Raw genomic sequence first — 22,090 nt, 5'->3', positions numbered from 1 at the left:
ATAAATGACTGCTACCTTTTATCTTCCTTTGTGCTCATTTTCAGTCAGCCTGAGTTGCCACATTCATCTGGAAGATGACAAGATTCTGGTGGGGGTGAGCTTTTCTCAAGGGAAGAGCTGTCCCCAGAACAGGTCACTTTTGGTGGTCTTGTAGTGGGTTTACGTGGCAAGGTTTTGGTAGCAGGGAGCCATAGGGGTGGTTTCTGTGAGAAAGATCTAGAAGCTGCCCCATGTTTGGGAAGGGCCCCATTGTTTTCCAGATCCGAGCCAATAAGCGATGTTGTTTTTCGCCTCTGTGAGAGCATATTTAAGACAGGGAAAAAACGCTGCGCCACACAGCAGCCGGGAGAGTGAGAGGAGCGAGGAACAGCCTTGCGCCAAGGTCAGTGTAGAAGGAGGGGGAGAGGTGCTCCAGGCGCCGGAGCAGAAGTCCCCTGCGGCCTGTGGTGAGGACCATGGTGAAGCAGGATGTCCCCCTGCAGCCCATGGAGTACCACGGTGGAGCAGGGTTCCACGCTGCAGCCCGTGGAGGAGACCACGGTGGAGCAGGTGGCCCTGCACCGATGGAGGCTGCCGCCTGTGGAAGACCCCTGCCGGAGCAGATTCTGGGCCGGACCTGTAGCCCGTGGAGAGGAGCCCACGCAGGAGCAGGTGATCTGGCAGGAGCTGCTGCCCGTAGGGGAGCCAGGTTGGAGCAGTTTTCTCCTGAGGGATGGACCCCGTGGTACGGACCCATATCTGGAGCAGTTCTGGAAGAGCTGCTGCCTGTGGGAAGCCCACGCCGGATCAGTTCATCAAGGACTGCATCCCGTGGGTGGGACCCCACAGCACAGGGGACGAGAGTGACCGAGAAGGAGCGGCAGAGAAGAAGTGCTGTAGACTGACCATAACCCCCATTCCCCGTTCCCCTGCGCCGCTCGGGGGGAGGAGGTGGAAGAGGGTGGATGGGGGGGGAAGGTGCTTTTGGTTTTTTTTTTCCCTTTGTTTTCTCACTTCTCTCGCTTGTTAGTTGTAGGCAATAAATCTTACTATCTCCTTATGCCGAGTCTGTTTTGCCCGTTACAATAATTACTGCGTGATTTTCTCGTCCTTATCTCAATCCTTGAGCCCTGTTCACATATTTTCTCCCCATTCCTCTTTGAGGAGGGGGAGTGAGAGAGCGGCTGTGGTGGAGCTCGGCTGCCCACTCGAGCGGAACCACGACAGTCTTTTTTGGCGCCCAACGTGGGGCTCGAGGAATTTGAGATAAGGATGATAGTTAGTAGAAGTAACGGGCAAAAATATGTGCAGGATGATTGTTAGGAATGTACAAGTTGTGAAGAATTTAAGAAAGCAGTAACTGTGATATGTTAGTGTGGTGAAGGGACGAGGGGTGGTGTGTGTGTGTAAAATGTCCACCTTGTCGGTGCTGTGATGATGTTATGTTTATTTTGGTGTGGTGAATTCTTTTTCTTTTTGATGTAAGTGAAGTTTGTGAAGGTTGTTGTGATAATTGTAAAGTAAGAGTATGTTGTGAGTAGTCTTAAATATGCTTTTAACAGAGGCGAGGGGTGGAATGTAGTGGGTTTACGTGGCAAGGTTTTGGTAGCAGGGAGCCATAGGGGTGGTTTCTGTGAGAAAGATCTAGAAGCTGCCCCATGTTTGGGAAGGGCCCCATTGTTTTCCAGATCCGAGCCAATAAGCGATGTTGTTTTTCGCCTCTGTGAGAGCATATTTAAGACAGGGAAAAAACGCTGCGCCACACAGCAGCCGGGAGAGTGAGAGGAGCGAGGAACAGCCTTGCGCCAAGGTCAGTGTAGAAGGAGGGGGAGAGGTGCTCCAGGCGCCGGAGCAGAAGTCCCCTGCGGCCTGTGGTGAGGACCATGGTGAAGCAGGATGTCCCCCTGCAGCCCATGGAGTACCACGGTGGAGCAGGGTTCCACGCTGCAGCCCGTGGAGGAGACCACGGTGGAGCAGGTGGCCCTGCACCGATGGAGGCTGCCGCCTGTGGAAGACCCCTGCCGGAGCAGATTCTGGGCCGGACCTGTAGCCCGTGGAGAGGAGCCCACGCAGGAGCAGGTGATCTGGCAGGAGCTGCTGCCCGTAGGGGAGCCAGGTTGGAGCAGTTTTCTCCTGAGGGATGGACCCCGTGGTACGGACCCATATCTGGAGCAGTTCTGGAAGAGCTGCTGCCTGTGGGAAGCCCACGCCGGATCAGTTCATCAAGGACTGCATCCCGTGGGTGGGACCCCACAGCACAGGGGACGAGAGTGACCGAGAAGGAGCGGCAGAGAAGAAGTGCTGTAGACTGACCATAACCCCCATTCCCCGTTCCCCTGCGCCGCTCGGGGGGAGGAGGTGGAAGAGGGTGGATGGGGGGGGAAGGTGCTTTTGGTTTTTTTTTTCCCTTTGTTTTCTCACTTCTCTCGCTTGTTAGTTGTAGGCAATAAATCTTACTATCTCCTTATGCCGAGTCTGTTTTGCCCGTTACAATAATTACTGCGTGATTTTCTCGTCCTTATCTCAATCCTTGAGCCCTGTTCACATATTTTCTCCCCATTCCTCTTTGAGGAGGGGGAGTGAGAGAGCGGCTGTGGTGGAGCTCGGCTGCCCACTCGAGCGGAACCACGACAGGTCTCTAGGCGGATACCTTTATACTGTGTCTTAGCACTTCTGCTGCTGACCTCACAAGTATCCTATTCTTACTAAGTAATACTCCCATCTTCTTTTGTATTTATAGTCTCATAAAAACAATTTCATTAGTGTCCTTACAGAGTTTATAAATGACACATTAAAACCAATCTCAGTTCTTAAGCCAAGTACTCAAGGGGTCTTGCAGAAAAGTCTAGTGCTAATTTCTGTACTATTTTTTGGCATTTCTCTGGCAGGAAATTTCTTGATCACTATCACTTTTTTTCCATACTAACCTTGTTTTTTTCTGATTAAATGAACTTGAGTCCAGTGCTATCCTATGATTTACTCTAGTATTAGGTTTAATATATTGCTCTTGTTAAGACAGTATGATACATTATTAAAAGTCAAGTTAGTGTAGAATGTTCTACTTCAGTGAAGTCCTTTCTGTATCTTATTCCATTTGCTTACAGGCCTTTGGTCTCTCAAGTCTGTTGTGAAGTCTTACGTATTATTATGGCACATTTAGTAATTTCTTGGATCAATCCCTATATCTTAATTACTGGAGTTGTATTTGCTGTTCCTATATCATAGTTGTCATTTAATTCAAAGAAATCCTAATTGTTTCAGCAATACAAGTTATGAATTACTTTCTCAAACCCATTTGAAACTCAGGTTTTTGCTCCCATGTCTAGTGTGATCCCTGTTCTATTTGCTGCCTTGCCTTCACTTTGACAGCACAGGCATGATCATAAACCTGTTTAAATCTGTCACATTACTTGTCAGCAGCAGGTAGGTTACCACTTAGCAAAGGAATTTACTGGATCACATTTGTGACTGCAGGACCACTAGCCACCTTACAATACTCTGTGACTTGATGTTCTAGAGATTTGCCTGCATGTGGTATTGGGCCAGCATCATGTCACAAATACTCCTGTCCATGGTGTTTAGAATACGTGGTAATTTTAACATCAGATGATGTGCTCCTTTACTATAATAATTAAAGGTAATACAAAAGTAAGATCACCGCATTTATTAAGGAAAAGATAGTTGAACCCCATTTGTGCTACCTGAATGTTAATCCTGTAGATTGTAGACAGTTTCTTTGTGCAGACTTAATGAAAGGTTTTTTGATTCTAAACATAAAATATTAATTGGATACCAAAATACCAATTCAGAGCCTTCAGAAATGCGTGTTTCAAAGAAATCTTTGCACATAACACTGCACTTCTAAGAAACTTTGTATGGAGATGATGAAAGGTGGAAAGAAAGAGTGATCCAGCCGGTGGTCAAAACAATCTCTTTGGATATGGAAGATCTGAGTTTCAAAACAAATAAAATATTTATCCTGATTTTTCTCCTCATAGATTGGAAGGATTTCTAGTCCATTTCAGAAGATAAGAGAAAAACATTTTTCACAGAACTCTTCTACCAATATATCTCTTTTTACCACTATCTTATACATAATATTTCTGCTGGGTTGTGTTTAATACAAGAACTGTACTATAATGTTTGCTTGAAACTATTTTGTTAGTATTTACTGAATCAATGTGTCATTGAAAGCTGGTGTTAGATGCTGAAAAACATAAAGGTTTTCAAGGTGCCTATCCCAGCTATTTCACCAGGAGTCAATTTGGAAATCCTCTTGATTAAATGAATGCTAATAATGAAACTCATTCTCTTAGAATTCTAATGTAGTATAGAGCTTCTTGTATGGTTCAGGTAATATGAATGTTGTTAAGCTTAGTTACTTAAGGGTCTGAAGATGATGTAGTTCAAACATGAGTAAGTACAAAGGATCAGAATTTCATAATATCCAAGAGCTTCGCATTCAGGGAAAATGAGAATTAGTTGTTTGAAATGTTTATGCTTTGAAGTGGTGATAAATGTTATCTAGATCTTATTTACATTGATTCTATTTATATTCTGTAGATTGTTGCATTGTCATCAATATTCACAAAGGTAGTGAAGTTAAATTCAAATCAGTTATAACTCCCGAATGAGCTGATTATCTGGCTTGTGTAAAGTTATTAGCATAACTTTACCACTTACTTTGGTAGAAATATGTTAAGGTAGACCAGCTGAAAATCTGTCCCAGTGTGTCCAATCTTCAGCTCATCTGTTTTAAATAAGATCTTAAAGAATTTTGGATCATTTGTATTCTCATTCAACCTTAAATACCTAATTAGTCTTCTACCCTTTGAAGTATCAATAAGCTTATTGCTTTAACTGCTCTTAAAGTATTTAATGTCATACTTCATTCAAAAAAACAAACCAAGATACCAGACATCTCTTAACATTGCCTGCATCTTTTAAACATGTCCTCGGTTCTGTTTATCCTGATTCTTTGAGAGAAAATAGCTAGTAAAGATGGGCTCAGCTACAAAGTAATCTTTGTCAGCATAAATACTTTGTGGTGTAAATGTATTTCTGTCACAATAAATAAGTGTGATGTAAATTTTCATTATAGTGATAATGTTAATTCCTTTGTTGGGACCATGATCTTGAAGTCTTGTATGCAATAAAGTTGCACGATATGTAGGGAATAGCAGACTTGAATTAATTCATAGATAAAAATTAGTATGCATTGCACTTCAATGATTTGTCTTTGTTTTGTTTCTCTAATCAAAATCTCAGTTAATTTCAGCCTTGTTCTCTACCTCCTCCACATTAGTTCCATTGTCTTGATTTGCATCATTTGTAGCAGCTGGCTTCTTGTCAATCTGTACTTTGGACCTTTATATCAAACACCAGATTAATTACAGGAAAAAGAAATCCCAATAGTACTTCTGTGCTTAGAGGCTTTCACAGCTATTAAGTGAATGCTTCTGCTTCTCATTGGAGAGAAGTGGAACATGGAGAAGGGGGCAGCATGTACTTCACAGGTACATTTGGCTATCTCTAGCATCATCCAGTTACCCCTACCTTCCCTTTTCTAGCACCTCCGTCTTTCGTTGTAAAGTTAAACTAGGAAAAAAGCAACTAAAAAAAAAAAAGTGTGAGATCTGTTTCTTGTTAAAGGATGTGTAGACTCAGTGCTTTTCATGTGCAGAAGCAGTTTATGTAGTTAATTAGAAGGCCTGCTGCCATCCTAAATGTTTGTACCTTTTCCTGAACTAATTTAATTTTTTTCTGTCAGGTTGACAAACTTAAATTTCTCTATCTCAAGTCTACCTCAGAAATAAAGAGCACCTTTTAAAGTTAAGCAGCAAATACAAAGGGTTCACAAGTACATTGTGCAGAAGATGCCCTCACTAACAGATGTTAGTGCAAGCAATAAATGTTTAGACCTACATTCTTTTCTAAATTCTAAGTAATTTAGTCTTTTATCAGGTTGCTACACTGCTAAATTCCTTTTTTCTTAATGACTGATAGTAGCAGTTAAGACAATAACTGTTTTAATTTTGCTGTACTTATGTTTTATGCAAAATAAAAAGGCAAACAGCACTCAAACAATAGCAACTGTGGTGGGGAAACAAGGAAAGTGAATGGAGGTGGCAGACTTGCTTTATGGTCTAACCATGATAGATACGCTCTGCTTAGAGTGAAATACTCCATTGAAATGATGTGCTAGATTACTGTAACTTATTCACTATCTTCCATTGCTTTATTCTCCTGTTTTTATCACAGAATCACAGAATTGTCTAGGTTGGAAGGGACCTCAAGATTATCGAGTCCAACCTCTGACCTAACACTAACTTTATGTTTTTCTTGAACAAATAGCTATGATTTTCTTGGCTATTGTTTCGATACATACTATCTCTGACTTTCTGATATTTCTTGCTCTCTTTAACTGAGCTGTCTCATGTAGTCCATCTATTCAATAGTGCACTGATCATGAAAGAAGGTAATACCTTGCCCAGCTCTTAGGAGAATATTGAATTTGGTTAGGTATAGTGTCAGTTTTGTAGCAATATCTTTCCTCATTTTCAGTACCGTATTGTTAGCACAGTTTAAGAGCTAGTCCAGCATTATTCCAAGGTTATTTTCATTGTCCTGCTGTGATTCTGATTCTTTTGTTTGTCTTCTGGTTCTGAGCGGAATATGAAATTTAGTGGTTTAGCTTTTGAATGGGAAATTTAATTTACAGCTTGTCAGCTTGCTTACAAAATGGGTACCAGTGTGAAGGATTCTCCTAAATATATATGTAGCCTGCTCTTTTTTGTTCTTTGTTCACTTCTTTGTTCCCCAAAAAAGCATGGAAATACACAAAAAACACTTTGAAAATGTAAATTCATAGCTGTCACTGCTGACCGTATCCTCGGGGCCTCCCAGGCAACACAGGCAGTGTGAGACAGCAGATGGTGGCTACACATGCAGGGTATCCATCCAGGAAACAGCACTTGCCATCCCTCGGCATCCATGTTCTTCGTCTGCCCACAGAACTGCAGTTTATTGCCAAAAGTTGAGTGTCTACCTGTAGAAATACCAGGATTTTTCATATAAACCCTTTTATATTTGATCACATTAGTTTTGTGTGTTTCCAGATACACCACTTGTTGCCTCTGATTTGCAGTGAGTAGATACTCTGCGTGCTCTACATAAAAAGTTTGTGGTGAACCAGCTATCACAGACTTTGAAATGCGTCTAACTTTCAAAGTACTGAACTTCAGTCAGTTCTGTGTAAAATGAACAGTAAAGTGGCTGCGAGTCTACTAGGCAGCAGGTTATAGCACAAGAACCATTAAGTTCACCTGGATTTGCATCAAACTGTAATAATGATGGTATATGAAACAAAACAAGGTTTGCATACGTGAAAGTCTTTCAAAATACTGCATTCCAGATGAAGTGTTGGCATGAATCTTTTAGCTTTGGCAGCTGAGATTTGCTTCGGAGATTGTACATAAGCCAAGCTTTCTTTTTCCTTGGTTAAATGGCAACTTTTTTCCTGCACTTTTTTTAATGAAGTTTGACCTAAGTCTGAATAAGCCTACTCCATGTCTTAAAGTGAAGCATGTTTTGTTGCCTAGTTGTGGGGGCTAGTTAATTGGGGTGAGACTTACAGAACATTACTGCTAGACAAAAACAAATGGAAATACTGTGTTTGCACATAGTCTGTGGGACATGAGCCATTAGGCATGTGGAAGAAACCAGAGCTGAAACATGCTTTGTGCCAGTCCTGGAAAGCGTCTCTGGTGTGTGTGACATGGAGCATTATGTATGGGAAAGAAGCTCCCCTTGTAGGGTGGCTGACCCAATACTTATTGGTAGGTTCCTGAAGCACCAAGCCCCTTAAGTCAGTTGTTTTCAATATCAAACACTGAATGCATCACTACACGCTGTGCTTCACTCTATACTACCTAGCTCACTACTTGAACTACGACGTCTTTCTCAATTTTTCTAGAAAGTGAGGAACAGTGATTCAAGTCACTTTTCCTAATAGTTATTTTTATACCACTGGAAGTGGTGATGACAGTATCTGTACCCTGGATAAAAAATCAACAAAGTGGTCAAAGTTGGCACAACTGATCTTTTTTTTTTTTTTTTTTTTTTTTTTTTTACTTTTTTGTTGTCATTCAGTTGATAAAACGGGAGGTAGTCTCTGTGGTTGTAGAAGTTGACAGTATGAATGATAGTGCCAATTTCTGTTAAGTGCTACAAAACAATGGACTTGCAGTGTTACGGTGATGTTTTTAGGTTTTATAGCAACTCCAAAATTTGTATCCTGCTTGATGGAACTATTTTTGTTTGTTTGTTTTAAGGCACGGAAATGAGAAATTTTTAACAATAGCATAATAGCATAGAGGATAAAATCCATTCATTAACTCAGTCTTCCCCCATAGTCTTGGATATTTAGCTCTGCTTATTTTATTGGCCAAACAAACCTGTTAACCAAGCATGAAAGTCCTAAGAACTGCTTTAATAATAAAAAGGACCAATTTATATTTGAAGAAGTATTATTTGGAATACTTGTAGAAATGAAACATATTTTAATGTATTTTACTTCTGTGTTGTTGTTTTTTTGTTTGTTTTTGTTTTTTATAGCATATGACTTTACAGCTCCTTAATATTTTTAAATTCAGGTAACGAATTTGGGCATCCTGAATGGCTTGACTTCCCCAGAAAAGGGAATAACGAGAGCTATCACTATGCCAGAAGACAATTTAATCTTACTGATGATCATCTTCTTCGCTATAGATTCCTAAATGCATTTGATAGAGATATGAATAAATCGGAGGAAAGATTTGGCTGGCTTGCATCTCCCCCGGTAAGCTGTATATACTAAATGATAAGTTTTTAGTCGCTAGTTGTGTACGTGCTCAGAATAACAACAATACAGGATTTACATGCAGAAATTTTAAACAGCACTTTATTATGCACTGTGTAATGCCCACTATATATTTGAAGTTGTCAAAACATGTCACTGGAATATCTTCCACGGATAATGGCAATCTGAAACACCCTCCTTTTAGTTTCCTAGCAAGCTCTTTTCCTATTATTTTTGCTATTTTTATTTAGTATGTGCAGATGGGAAAAAATAAACTATAAAATAGTGTGTAATCCAATCCAGGGATTGCTTTGGAAAAGTGTAAATTGTTCTGACAATTTAATTTTACATAAATAATTATTTTGTTACTGAGAAAATGCTTTACATAGAGTATAGTGTAAGCTATAGTCTCCTAGTTTTTAGCCTGTCACTTTTGCATTTGCTGTTTTATATAAACATAGCACTGTATTTTTTATTATAGCAACTCAATTATCATTTCTCAGTGTTAAAATTATTTCATAGTAGTTATAATCCACTTTGAAGATTTTTTTGAAGATTTTTTTTAAATATGCTTCTAGTTATTAACGGCGATAGCTAATAGAGCAAAGGTGGTGTATGTCCACCATTTCAATGTGGTTTTTCAAAGCAATTTCTCACACATTAAAAAAACAAAACAAAAACCATACTGCTTCATTTTCTAAATTACTAGCAGAAGCAATGCTGATTGTCATAACAAATAGATGGAAAATTTAATAAAAGAAATCCATTTTTGCTAAATAGAAGTGTGTTAAAAAGACCATGTTATTAATCTTTGCTGAGCAAGATTTTTTCAGTTGTTCTATATACCTTGCAAGCTTCTGCCTCTTTAAATTCTCTTTTAAAAACTAAGCTGCAGTTTAGTGACTAGAAGTTTTCTATTACATTACATAGGCACTACAATTAGTTTGCATGGTAATGCTCACATCTATACTGCTTGAATCTTGTATAATTTTACTTGAAATGATGGATTGCAGCAGTGTTTTTCTTATTTTCCGTAACTTAATTAGAAATTAAATACTGCATAGTAATGGGATTATTATTTTTTCCTTCCTAGGCCTTTGTGAGTGAAAAGCATGAATCCAATAAGGTCATTGCATTTGAGAGAGCAGGTCTTGTTTTTATTTTCAACTTCCACCCATACCAAAGTTATACAGACTACAGAGTGGGTGTTGAAATTCCAGGAAAATATCCTTTTCTTTACTGTTTCATTTGTACAGAGAAATGTACTTAGTTACTTAAAAACTAATTTTCCAGTATGAATGCAAACTAGTTACAAGGTAAGAAAACACTTATTTGTCATTGGTACAGTCTTTAATGCTTGCTTTACTGCAAAAATAATGATTACAAATTTGTTTTCTTCATGAGATCATTTTGTAGAACACAAGTAAAAATAGAGATTTAAAGACTACATTTGAGAGTCTCCCTTTGATTTTTTCTTTTTTTTTGCCCTTTTTCTCTTTTTGCCCTTCTCTCTCGCACTCTCTCTCTCTCTCTCTCTTATATAAATAATGTTGTGACACAACAATCGAGAAACTTCTGCGTTTTAAATAAGCAAGAGAAACTGACCACAGTAAGATGAGTCTGTGCACAGAGTCACACAGGAAAATGTATTACTTTAAACTTCCAGGAAGGTTGTACAATTTTTGTTTTATAACTGGGTAGACTGAGATTGTGTTCTTAGCTCAGCTGAGAAGCAGTAAATGATTACTCTTAAAGAATTGGCTGGTTTTACTTTTTTGTCCAAATCCTTAGCATTGAGGGAGATTTAAAAAAAAAAAAAAAAAAAAAAAAAAGTAACATTAACTTGCTAGAGGAATTTAGTTTTCCCAAATTCAGTTTAAGTGTGTTCACAAACAAACTTTAGTCAGTCTTGCTGTGCCAGTTTAAATCACTGCAGCTCATAACTTTTGGCCTACTTTCTTTTTATTTATTGGTAGATTCAGCAAACTTTTGCCATATTGCAGTTGCTTTAGTGTGATGTGTCACCCTATTACTCTAACTTCTGAGCAGTGCTGTATTTACCTGCTGAGCTCTGAAACGTAGCAGGGTTTAGAAACATTAGGTCAAACCCACCTTCTATAGTACTTTCTTCTGCTTCCTGTATGGCCCTACAGGAGTGCCTGGAAAAGGTATAGCAGAGTAGTAATCTAGTTTAATAAAATATCAATCTGATGCTGTGAGATACACCAGCACTTGACTGTCATAGGCATCAGATGTATACGTGTTTAAGTGGATGCTGCTTTACTTCCTCTGCATTGTGTAAAATGCTTTGAGGTATGCAGATGGAAAAGGTGTAAATTCAGTTTTAATGGCTACAGCACACAATAATAGAATTAACATGACTTTCTTGCTCTGATTCTAGATGCAATTAGAATCATAGATTATCCTGAGTTGGAAGGGACCTACAAGGATCATTGAGTCCAAGTCCTGGCCCCACACAAGACCATAAAAAAATCAGACTGTGTGTCTGAGAGTGTTGTCCAAACCCTTCTTGAATTCTGTCAGGCTCAGTGCTGTGACCAATGCCCTGGGGAGCCTGTCCCAGTGCCCGACCACCCTCTGGGTGCAGAACCCCCAGCCTGACCCTCCCCTGTCCCAGCTCCATGCCGTTCACTCGGGTCCTGTCACTGTCCCCAGAGAGCAGAGCTCAGTGCCTGCCCCTCTGCTCTCCTCATGAAGAAGCTGTAATCCAAAACATGTTGTTTGCTTTCTGCCTTTCTTTGTCAAACATGCTTTTAAGGTTCAATTCTCAGAAATTCTTGAGAAATATTCAAAAAAAAAAAAATCCTCCTTTTCAAGAACTTGGTATATTTTTTACATCTTCTGTAAATGTCTCGATCAGGCTTCTATTTAACTATTACATAAGTCTGTTTCCATAGCTTCGTTTTCTGTTTTGTACTAAGTGAATTAAATACCTAGGCAGTATTTTTGTGCATGTAAGTAGATGTGCTGCAGAGTTTTACAAAAATTCTACTCCTTAGCCCTTATAGCTAAGATGGGACTAAGCTGTGCTCAGGCACTTCTGAAGCTATTTGGTTTATTTTATGTTTAAGAAAATATTTTTTGACTAGTCTGACTAAATTAATATTTCATGTAAGCAGTCTTTTTTTTTTTTTTTTTTTTTTTTTTTTTTACCAGTACTCTAAATTTTTCAGTCATTTCAGAAACATTTCATGTATCTGTTTTACTGCACAAGAATCTTCTTTTTCCTTAGGCATTTACTGTTTTTTTTTTTTTTTTTTTTTTTTTTTTTGTTGTTGTTGTTGTTGTTGTTGTTTTGTTTTGTTTTTTTTTCTGAATCCTGAATGCATTGCTCCTGTTTTAGCTGCAAATGCTCTATAGTAGCTGTTGTGAAGCAAATCGCAAGATCTGCTCTTCACTGGTTTTGAAGGCCCAGCTGGTTTGGTCTGTGGCTAGTTCACTCTGAGCATTGAAACAGCTTTCTGTACTGTATCATGGCCAGCAGCACAGTCAATGCTAATTGATTTTAATTTTTTTTTTATTTAAGTTGGAACTTGCTGGAAAATGCTTGTTACTCACTTAGTGGTGGATGATCAAATTTTTTTTAGATCCTTTTTCTGATTCACTGAAAATCGTATTAGAACTTAGCAGCTCAAGTATGTTCAAAACAAGTATGTTGTTATAAAAGGCATACAGATAATGTCTCATATTTGCAGTTTAAAGCATGTATTTATTTTAATATGTTAGTCTCGGTACACTCTTGTCTTTTAAGTGTGTGTAGTATAATTTTATTTCCATAATTTACTATAGACAGTTTAATGATAAAAAAAATTTTGTTAAAGCATAAAGATACATACTAATGTTTTCATTTACTGAGCTAATTTTTCTACTGATAATGGAACTGCCAATTACAGACACTGTACTTTTATTAAAGCTGTTTTGTCTCAGTAACTCCTCCCACCCCAATCAAATAGTGGATCTATATGGTGCTGAGGGTCTTCAGTGCCATCGCTGCCACTATGTTTCTGTCAAACACACACCATTACCTCTGAGACATTTGTTCATTTAGTTAAGGAAGTGTTGTCCCCTTTTACTGTATTGTACTTTGAGGAGAAACAGTGAGCTTCTCATAATTCAGTGTTTCCACTTGGGAATCTCAAATGTAGAGTCTTCATATCAATCACCTCAACAATCTTTCTGCTAGTCAGTTTATTCTATGGCAGTTCAATGTATGAATGAGGGGAGTGAACTCTGAGATTGAGCTATTGCTGATTGGAGACAGGAACCTTCTCTTCATTCCAGTATCTGGGATTTTAAAGATCATTCCAAATAACGTATGTTCTATCACTAGCTATATATCTGCCTGCATACAAGTTCTGGTTCACAAAGCCAGCCGGAAAAGATTTTCAGGTTTCAAATCTTATTTCTTTTGCATGGTTTTCTCTGAAGTGGAGCACAGCAATGTTTCCCATGCCAAGAGAACAAAAAGCATGCTCTCAGTTGGATAAGGAAAAAAAATCTATTTATGAAGACACTGTGATGCTAGAACATAGTGTTTGTTTGAACAGGTCATTTAGTTTAAATACTTAGTACAACTGTAGTTTTATGCCAACAGCAGATTTGAATGTATCTTCATCAGACTTCTGAAATAAAATTTTGGAAGTTGCTCTGGTTTCTGTTGATCATTGAAATAAAAATCAAGATGTTTCACCTTAGACTGTTGACCATAAAAGGACAAAATAACAAAGGTGTGAAAACGAAAAAACAAATTTAATGTAGGTCAAAATCTTTTGATTTGGATCATACATGTAAGTATCCTTTTTCTTTTGTTTTTTCTCTTTGTGCTTTATAATAAATATCACATAGCAATTAAGACCTCATTTTTATCTGGGAAGCTTGCTTATGATCTATTTCTAGATGTTCTCATCCAAGGCCTTTGCATGGAATGAAACATCAGGACATTTTTCTAAAAGAAGTGTTTCTGATTATGTGTGTCAAATAGGACAGTGTACCCTGCTATCTATATCATACAGTCTCACTTCTGTTTAGTGCCTGTTGCTAGCAAAGTCTGTGGGCAATAAGTCTGTGGGCAGTAAGTTGTCCATAAACAGTTTGAACATAACTGAACTTTTTGTTTCTGTTCTGTCTGGGTGAAAGACAGCAATTTTGCATCTGACAGTTGCATTCTTCATATTTTTTTCATCGATAAACGAAGACGAAAGTATTCTATTATCCTATTTCTCTGTATAAAAAGATTGTTCTTAGTCCAAGGAAAGCCTTGGAGTTGTGGAACTGCCGTGACTGGATAGTATTAGATCACTGTGTTATGGAACTGCTGAAATCTTAGTAATACCTCAGTTAAACCTGACATACCTAATACTTTTGCATCAGAACTGAGTAGATGCAGATAGCCACTGAAATACTTCTCTGAAACTGGGCTCTAAAGCAGAATCATGTTACAGAAGTTCTTTAAATATCAACTTCTTAGCTTAGCAGTGATAACTAACTGTATGCAAAGTCTTATTTGACAGTAAATTTGAGGTATTGAAGATAACTAAAAATGGCTTCCCTTTTCAGAGATGAGAAGTCAATATATGATATTCGTAATTCTGTTTGTAACAGCAAGCCTAAAACATCTGTATTCTTTTCATAACACCTCCCTTTGTTAGATCAAAAGGCAAAAGTTAATATGTGGGAGACAGTGCGGCTCAGGTTTGTATCTACTTATTTTCTGTGGTGCACATTACTTATTTTCTGTAGTGTAACTGCATAAAGTGTTAGTTGTTAATAGTGGCTGACTTGAACTATTTCTGTAATTTTTTAATTCTGGTAAAAGTGAGCAAAAAAAGAAAAGGACGGCATGAAGGAGAGTGGCAGAACGTGAATGAGGCTGAGGCTTCTTCCTGGTACTTCATGAATGATTTGACTTTATTTTTAGAACAGGAAGTTAAGGGTAGTCATCAACAGCACAAGTCCATAGGAAGTCCACTTTATATTCTACCTAAACAGAAGAGCTAAAAATTGTCCTTTGGACATGCTGAAAGTCCTTTCTGATTAAGATTTTTAAACAATTAATCAAGAACAGCTGACTTGAACGGTATTTTTCATCAGTTATAGGCAAAAATATCATGAAACTTTCTTCTCACAACTCAGTCTTTTATAGTAGTCAAACGTTCATATTATAGAAACAATGCAGAACTGTTCAGAGGATTAGTTTTTAAATGAAACATATCCTAAAATTATTAACTACTATTGCTACTTGCTTTCGGCATCCTTTCTTCTTTCCTGCCAACATCCAGCAGACCAATGTTTAGTATCATTTTTCTTTAAATATGTTGGGTTGTTTTTAACAATGAATTGCTTTGTTTCTAATTCTTGTCCTGCAATTAGAGCTCTGGATTTTGTATGTAGTTTTGTAATGTTCAACCTGAGATTTTAAGAAAATATATATCCTATAAATAAGAAATATTGTCTTGTGACCTTAAATCTTCAGGACAACTTTTCTCCACTTCTCCACTTCTGAAAGCAATTCTTTATTCTCCCTTTGAACTTAAACATGAAGTAGAAGTAGTTAAGAACATGAGTTTATTGCTACCATTTTGTTTTTGTTTTAAGAAGTCAGTGGATTTTGAATTTGACACTCTGAGAGGCAATTTACTGAATAAGGCTTAAGAGGTAACTGCTATAATGTATTGGTTCAAATGTTTTAATTAAAAAGTTTGTCTGAATGATCCTGGGAATTGTGAGAAATGTGATGAGCTTTACATCAGCCCATACCTAGGTTTGTTTCATGGATTGGATTAATCAAAGTAGTGTATGTAACTCTTGTTATTACATTTGTCTATATTAAGTGAATGACTTTGTCATATTTCTGACATATTTCTTCATACATTCTAATAGTACATATCATAACATTGTTGCCATATATAGCTTCTCAGATTTCTTATCAGGTATATTAAATGATATAGAGCTTCCTGCCTTTCCAACCTCTGTTTTTGTAGGCATTCCTCTATTCTTACCACATTGAAGACATCATCCTTCTTTCAGCTGTTTCTTATTTGTAGGCTGTTGGCATAGCAAACATTGTTGTACTTTCTTAAGAGGAGTAATAGTAGACTTTACAGTACTTCTGGCCCTGCTTAATTTGGAAGGTCTTTCTGAACAGGCAGCTTTATGAAGAGTCATAGCCAACTTGGAGTCAGTTTTTCTTTTATAAAATTGTCTTCTCCGTTGATTTATTTCCCTTGAAAGTGGGTTGTTTCAGCATACATCTTGTTCTCCTAAGATCATGTATCCTAATGTGAGACGTTCAGGGATGGAGACCTTAATTGTGTATGTGAGTATAAAAGTCTGTACATATTGCTGTGCAATATTGAGTTTTTACTAGCCTATCTCTGTGTCTTGACGTTTTATGTTGTCATAAACTGCTAAAATGCAAGTAGGGAGATTTCATAGTGGGAAGAAATGGTTACCTCGTTACAAATATTGCCATTTTTATATGGCGTAATGTATCCAAAGCATTGTGAAGTTACAATGAATGAATATAAGAGTCACTTATTGTTGGCATGGATTTACAGTGAATATATTCAAAGTCAGAGTCATCATCGATACGTGAATACTTAACCGAGGCCTGAAATATCACAAATTTTGTCATTAAAATGCTGCAAAAATATACTTAAAAAAAAAAAAAAAAGTTAACTCTGGCTCTCTGACACTTGCAACCTGCACGGAGAGCTTCTAATGAGCAAATAAGGTCACTTGAGTGAGTCACTGGAGTGTGATTGCTGAAGGCGAAGATGCTACTTTGCAGGCTGCTTTGAAGTACAGTTATGTAACTGTCCCTACCTATTAGAATTCGGCGTGTACACAGCAAATGAAGACAAAGGACTTAATTTAGAATCAGCCAAATGCCAAATTCTATCAAGATAGTTCATACATTAAGGTTAATATGCGTGAATAAGAAATATAGCCTACTAATGCACCTTGAGAAAGTTTGATCTGTGTAGAAAAAGGCACGGGTTTCCATTGCCATGAATCTGTGTTACTATCAGGGTAGCATATGCTATTTCCAAAATACAGTTTCATTTTGTAAAGGAAAAAAGAAAGCATTTCTATACTGATACTGGAATTCTACTTCATGAATTATGTTCTTTCAGAAGCCTTTTCATGAGAAACAGGCAGCTTGAGCTAACAAATTGTTTCTGCCTAATTTGCTTCAGTTTGGAGATAGACAAATAATCAACATCTAGGTCAGCTGTCTCTAGTTCTGATTGTAAATAAAATTTTGAATGCTAACAGGGAAGCCATTTATAAGTTTCTGCTTTTGTTTCTTTTTTTAATCCTGTCTAGACATTTTTGTGGGCTAGTGGTGATTCCAAGGCACGTCTGCAGTAAGACCTTTTTTCCTCTATTCAGAAGGAAAATGGCTGAAAGGAAGCAGAAGAGGAAAGGAGCTATGATCTGTTTTCCATTTAAGTTAACCACCATAATTTCAAAATAACTTCGCCACTTTTGTAGTAGGATCTATTCCAGTATGTTACTGTCTCTGCTATTATAATGTTATTCTTATTTTCTAACTGAAATGTCTTACAGCAATTTAAGCACTGTTTATTATTGGTCCTGTTTTTAATGGAAGAGAGAGATCCTTTCTGTTTTGATGACACTGATGTCACTTTTTTGATTTTCTCTTGAAGTTATTGAGCCATTCTCTGGAATTAGCTTTCCTTGAAGCTCAATGCCAAAAACAAGTCATGGTTCTGACTTTATCAAATTTCAAATATCAACAAGTTTATCAAATTCATGGTCTTGAATAACTCATTTCCTATGTGGTGTTTGTGCCAGGGCATGTTCCATTTGTAATTCATATGTTATTTTTCTGTACTTCCTAACTGTTCACTTCTTCTCATCTTGCACTATTCCCCACAGTTAAATAATTCTTATTCCTACCTGCATAGCATTTGCATTTTTCCCAGCTGAACTTTCCTTCCTTCACCTGGGACCATTTCTTGACTTTACGGTAGTATGCTTGAAGCAGCTGTAGATTTTGCTATCTGCAAAATAATAATAGATTTGTAACAGAAGTATCATTAGTATGTATAAAATACATGAATGGAAAAGTGTTTGTGCAAGTACTGGCATAAACAACAAATTAAGGGTTATAAGAATGGCCTGCATTGATAATGAAGAATGCTGTTCCCTGCAGTAAAACAAAGTATTCCGTTTTCCTTTCAAGACAAGAAGGTAGGTACTCGTGAGTGGCACCATCTCTGTTGTGGCACAGATTACTTGTCAGAAGATCCTACATCCTAAACAACAGTGGGATGAAAACAGGATATAACATATGCTATTCGTTTGCCTATTAGCACAGTATGAATCAGATATATTGCAAGTAAAAAAGGATAAGCAGACAGTGAAGTAAATCAGCATTTTGTCATCATGATTACCAACTGATGTGGATTTAAATACATCCATATATCCATATTTACATTTGGTTGAAGCAAAAAGTATCCATATTTGGTTGAAGCAAAAAGGTACAGTACTTTTTCCCTCCACTTCAGTACTGTGCCATAAGCTAACTCCTAAGTGGTTTCAAATACCCTCTAAATATCTGGAGATGAAGTTCATCAGGCCGAGGTGCTTAATTTAATTTGAAAATTTATCTAAAAGCTCTCTAATATGCTCTTTCTCAATTGCAGGTTGACACCTCAGTCTTCTCCAAAATTAGGAGTGTGTGGAGAGGAGGAACCAAGGTACCCTTTACCTTGAAATTAATTAAGCTAGTTACCTGATTTTCTATTGAAATTCAAGAACTGTTAATAGCAAAAAAAAAAAAAAAAAAACCTAAACACTGTAGGCACTTTACAGTCCTTCTGGAAGCTTCACTTTTCTTCATCGTTTCTGTGTACATGGTGCATTTAAAAATGAGTTCTTGTTCTCCTTAACATATGTTACTAGCATATCATTTTGTTCCTTTAACTTCCTTTTTATTACCTTGGTATTATTTCTTCCTAGCTTGAAAATCTGGTTTCTGTTTTCTTTATACTTCTTCCTAGGATTTGAGGTGAATGAAAAATTCTTTGTTCAGCCATATTGATCTGTGACTATATTTCTCATTTTGTGTGCAAGTTAATAATTCAGTAATTAATAATTCATAAATTATGCTTGTGCCCATAGCTTTTCTTTTACAAAATCAATTTCTTCAAGAAATTGCAGGTCTTCAGTATCTTTAACAATCCAACTTTATTATAACAATTTACAGTTCTACAGCTGTTAATGCACCCGGGTTTCCTTCTTACTTTGTTTCTGGTCTTCACTTTTTGGCAGGCTATTTTCTTTTACTTCAAGTGGTAACATTTTGGCAATGAAAATTGTTGCCAGGAGAGCTTATCTGTTCTTGCTTTCTGTAGGGTAAATATTTTCCTTTGGCCCTGATTCATTGTTATTGCCTTTGACTTCTCAAACCAGCTAGTACTTTTGTACATGACAGTCCTGTTTCGTCTTCATTGTCATCCTCATGATTTCTCTATACTTTTCCCAACAACTTTTATACATAGTTTTGAAAAACAGATGATGAACAGCATTCTCTACCCCGGGTATCTTTACTTCTTGGGAAGGAGTAGGGCATGGTTCCAGTAAATCCAATCTCAAATCTGTATTGTGTCTTAGATAGGGTATGCAATCACAGTACAGCTTCACTAGCTACAGATCTAGTTGCAGAGATGCTACCCTTCCAACCAGAAATTTGTCGAGAGTACTGACAGTCAAGCAAGTATTGGAACAGTTTACCCAACACGTTATGCAGGCTCAGTATTTACGGCAACCCTTTTAAAAACCATACTGGATAAAGCTGAGAACAACCTGTTCTGACCCTGTAGCTGACTTCCAACCTGAATGTTTGGTGATCCCATCCTATGACTTGTAATCCTTATCTTCTTTCCTTCAGACAAGCTTGATACTGTGACTTACCCTCCTGTGTGCTTGTAAACTCCTGTGGTAAGCAGAGGTCACCTTTCTTGCCTAAGTGAGCTCTTGCAGCTATTTAGCAGTAGTTTTCATAAATAGCAGCTTTTCACCCTTTGTTATTTCTGTCAGCAAAGTTCTTAAAGATGAGTATACACGAATGAATAAATAAATAAATAAATGGAGCCTGCATAGATTTGGAAAGCAAACTCTTTTGATAATGCCAGAGCACTCTCAGAGTTGACTTTAAAATAGATTGAAATAGTGGAATATTTAAACGGATCTGATTTGAACTTGTTTAGTAAAGAAAAAACTTTAAGATGGATTTCTGAATTTTCTGATCTTAAGTTAAAACATTGCTTTGAAAAGAGTTGTGTTGAATCTGGGGGTGTTTTTCTTCATTTGAGACAAATGAAGCTTTTGAGACAAATTATGTATTTCACATTGTCAACCTTTAGACGCACAACTTGAGTATTCAGATGTCAGGGGGAAGCAAACTGAAATTTTTTTTTGTTTTGTCTTTGGGACAAGTTGTGTGTATGCTTCTAATATTGTCTCACTAAAGTAGGCATGTGTACCAAGCTTTATTTATTATTCTGTTTAAACTGGTTAAAAAATAAAAAAAAAATAAAAATCTGCAAGAGGAGAAAACCCTGACTGAGTAGCCATAGTATGTCTTATTCATGAAACCAGAGAGTGAGTGTTTCCCTTTTATCTTCTGAGATATATTTACCTAGAGAAAATTAGTATGATATTTTAAGTACAGCCAGAGGTTCAGGTACGTAAGGAACACAAAAATGGCTCAGTAAGGAAAAACAGTTTCAGAGGATGATGCATTTAGGTGCACTTGAACTTCTGGTAGTGGTTGAAATCAATGAAGGCTTCAGTTGAAATATGAAACCTACATCTGTGATTTTTCATGTTTTTCCTCATTTAGTTTCCAACTTTGAATTGCAAAAGTGCTAACAAACAAACAAAACAGGGTAAGCAATTTTTGTGTTTAAATGAAAGTAGTACAAGGAAGTTGTGGTGCATTAATGATAGGTTTCTAATCCACACTTCATAAGGGTTGCCCCTTAGTAATTTGTAGTCTTCTATGTTGTTGACTTAGAGTGACTTTATTTTAATGAGCAAAGTTGGAAAGACTTGTATATTCACATTTTAAATGCTGCTGTGAGTCATTCAACACATCTTTGCCAGTTTATTCAATCTGACCTTTGAGCATCCATTTATTACAATGTTGAATCTGGTTCAGGTGTAGACTACTTGTATGCTTGTAGCTAAAATGACAAAAGAGAATGCTGGTACAATACTTGAAAGGTAGCTTTTGATTTTCCTTGCAGGTGGGCAAAAATATTTTACCAGAGTCTGAGGACTGGATTTGTCAAAATATTTCCAACTCATTAAAGGCTTTTAGTTGAGAGTTTTTATCTTCTGCAGTCATTGTACATGTAGCTAATAAACTAACCGTACTAAGAAGCAGTTTAACACTCAGCATCAGATGGAGTCAGCCTTGGTTTTCATGTGCTACACTTAAGGATGATGGTGAAGTTACTAAATGCATCCTCATTAAAAACTTCAGTAAATCCTAGTTTAATAACTCAAATTTTTTCTGTCTTTTCAGGCAAGGGCATTAGATAATAGATATGCATGAAAGTGTATGGAAATCATGTGAACTCATTTATGCCTAAGAAGAGGGAGAGCACTAGAGTGTCCAATACTGCTAGCATTCCTTTAATATTAAAATCATAGTCACTGGAAGCCTCAGCATTTATTTGCATATATTTGTCTTGTCACGACCACTTCTTAATGATTTTGCAAGTGGTAAAATCTGAAAACATGTTGCTTTCACCAGTATTTGTATCTGCTGAAACAAGTTATTTGTTGCATATAGGCAGATGTGTTGATTTGGAAACTTATTGATTCATTATAAGTTTGGATTATTTTTTCTGGGTTCGGGGATCTATTTTGTAAGTCCTTCTTGAATAATGCTAATATAACTGCTTTAATTCACCGTCTGGATTGAGTAAGAATATAATTTTTCAGCACTTCAGTGTTACACTGGATTCCTAATGATTGAGGAAAACTTTTTTTTTTTTTCTTTTAATCTACTATGATATGAATTTCTATTTGAAAGAAGAAAGCCATCTTGTAATTTCTGTTTTTAGAGTAGAGTTCTGGGTCAAAACAGATACAGCACCTTTTTAACTTTTTCACTAAGAAATTTTGTTTCTTCTCTTCACTTCTCCATGTTTATAAAGCTTATTTTTGCTGTAATGCATAATGTAAGATTGCATGTGCAGGGTCTGCTCT

General features: G+C 37.2%; 1 protein-coding gene across 3 annotated transcripts in view; it reads left to right on the top strand.

Moving 5' to 3' along the window:
* The window catches only part of GBE1 (1,4-alpha-glucan branching enzyme 1), a 176,927-nt gene that overhangs the window by 141,157 nt on the left and 13,680 nt on the right, over positions 1-22,090 (top strand). For all 3 annotated transcript variants that reach the window (XM_084284215.1, XM_084284214.1, XM_084284213.1), the window contains exons 13-14: positions 8,634-8,818; positions 9,912-10,042. In XM_084284215.1, the coding sequence (XP_084140341.1) occupies positions 8,634-8,818; positions 9,912-10,042 (316 nt within the window). The remainder of the gene's footprint in view (positions 1-8,633; positions 8,819-9,911; positions 10,043-22,090) is intronic.

Source organism: Netta rufina (assembly GCF_964035555.1).
Source record: "Netta rufina genome assembly, chromosome: 1".
NCBI lineage: Eukaryota > Metazoa > Chordata > Aves > Anseriformes > Anatidae > Netta > Netta rufina.
Note: the sequence above shows the minus strand (reverse complement) of the source record. Positions and strands in the feature narration are given on the sequence as shown.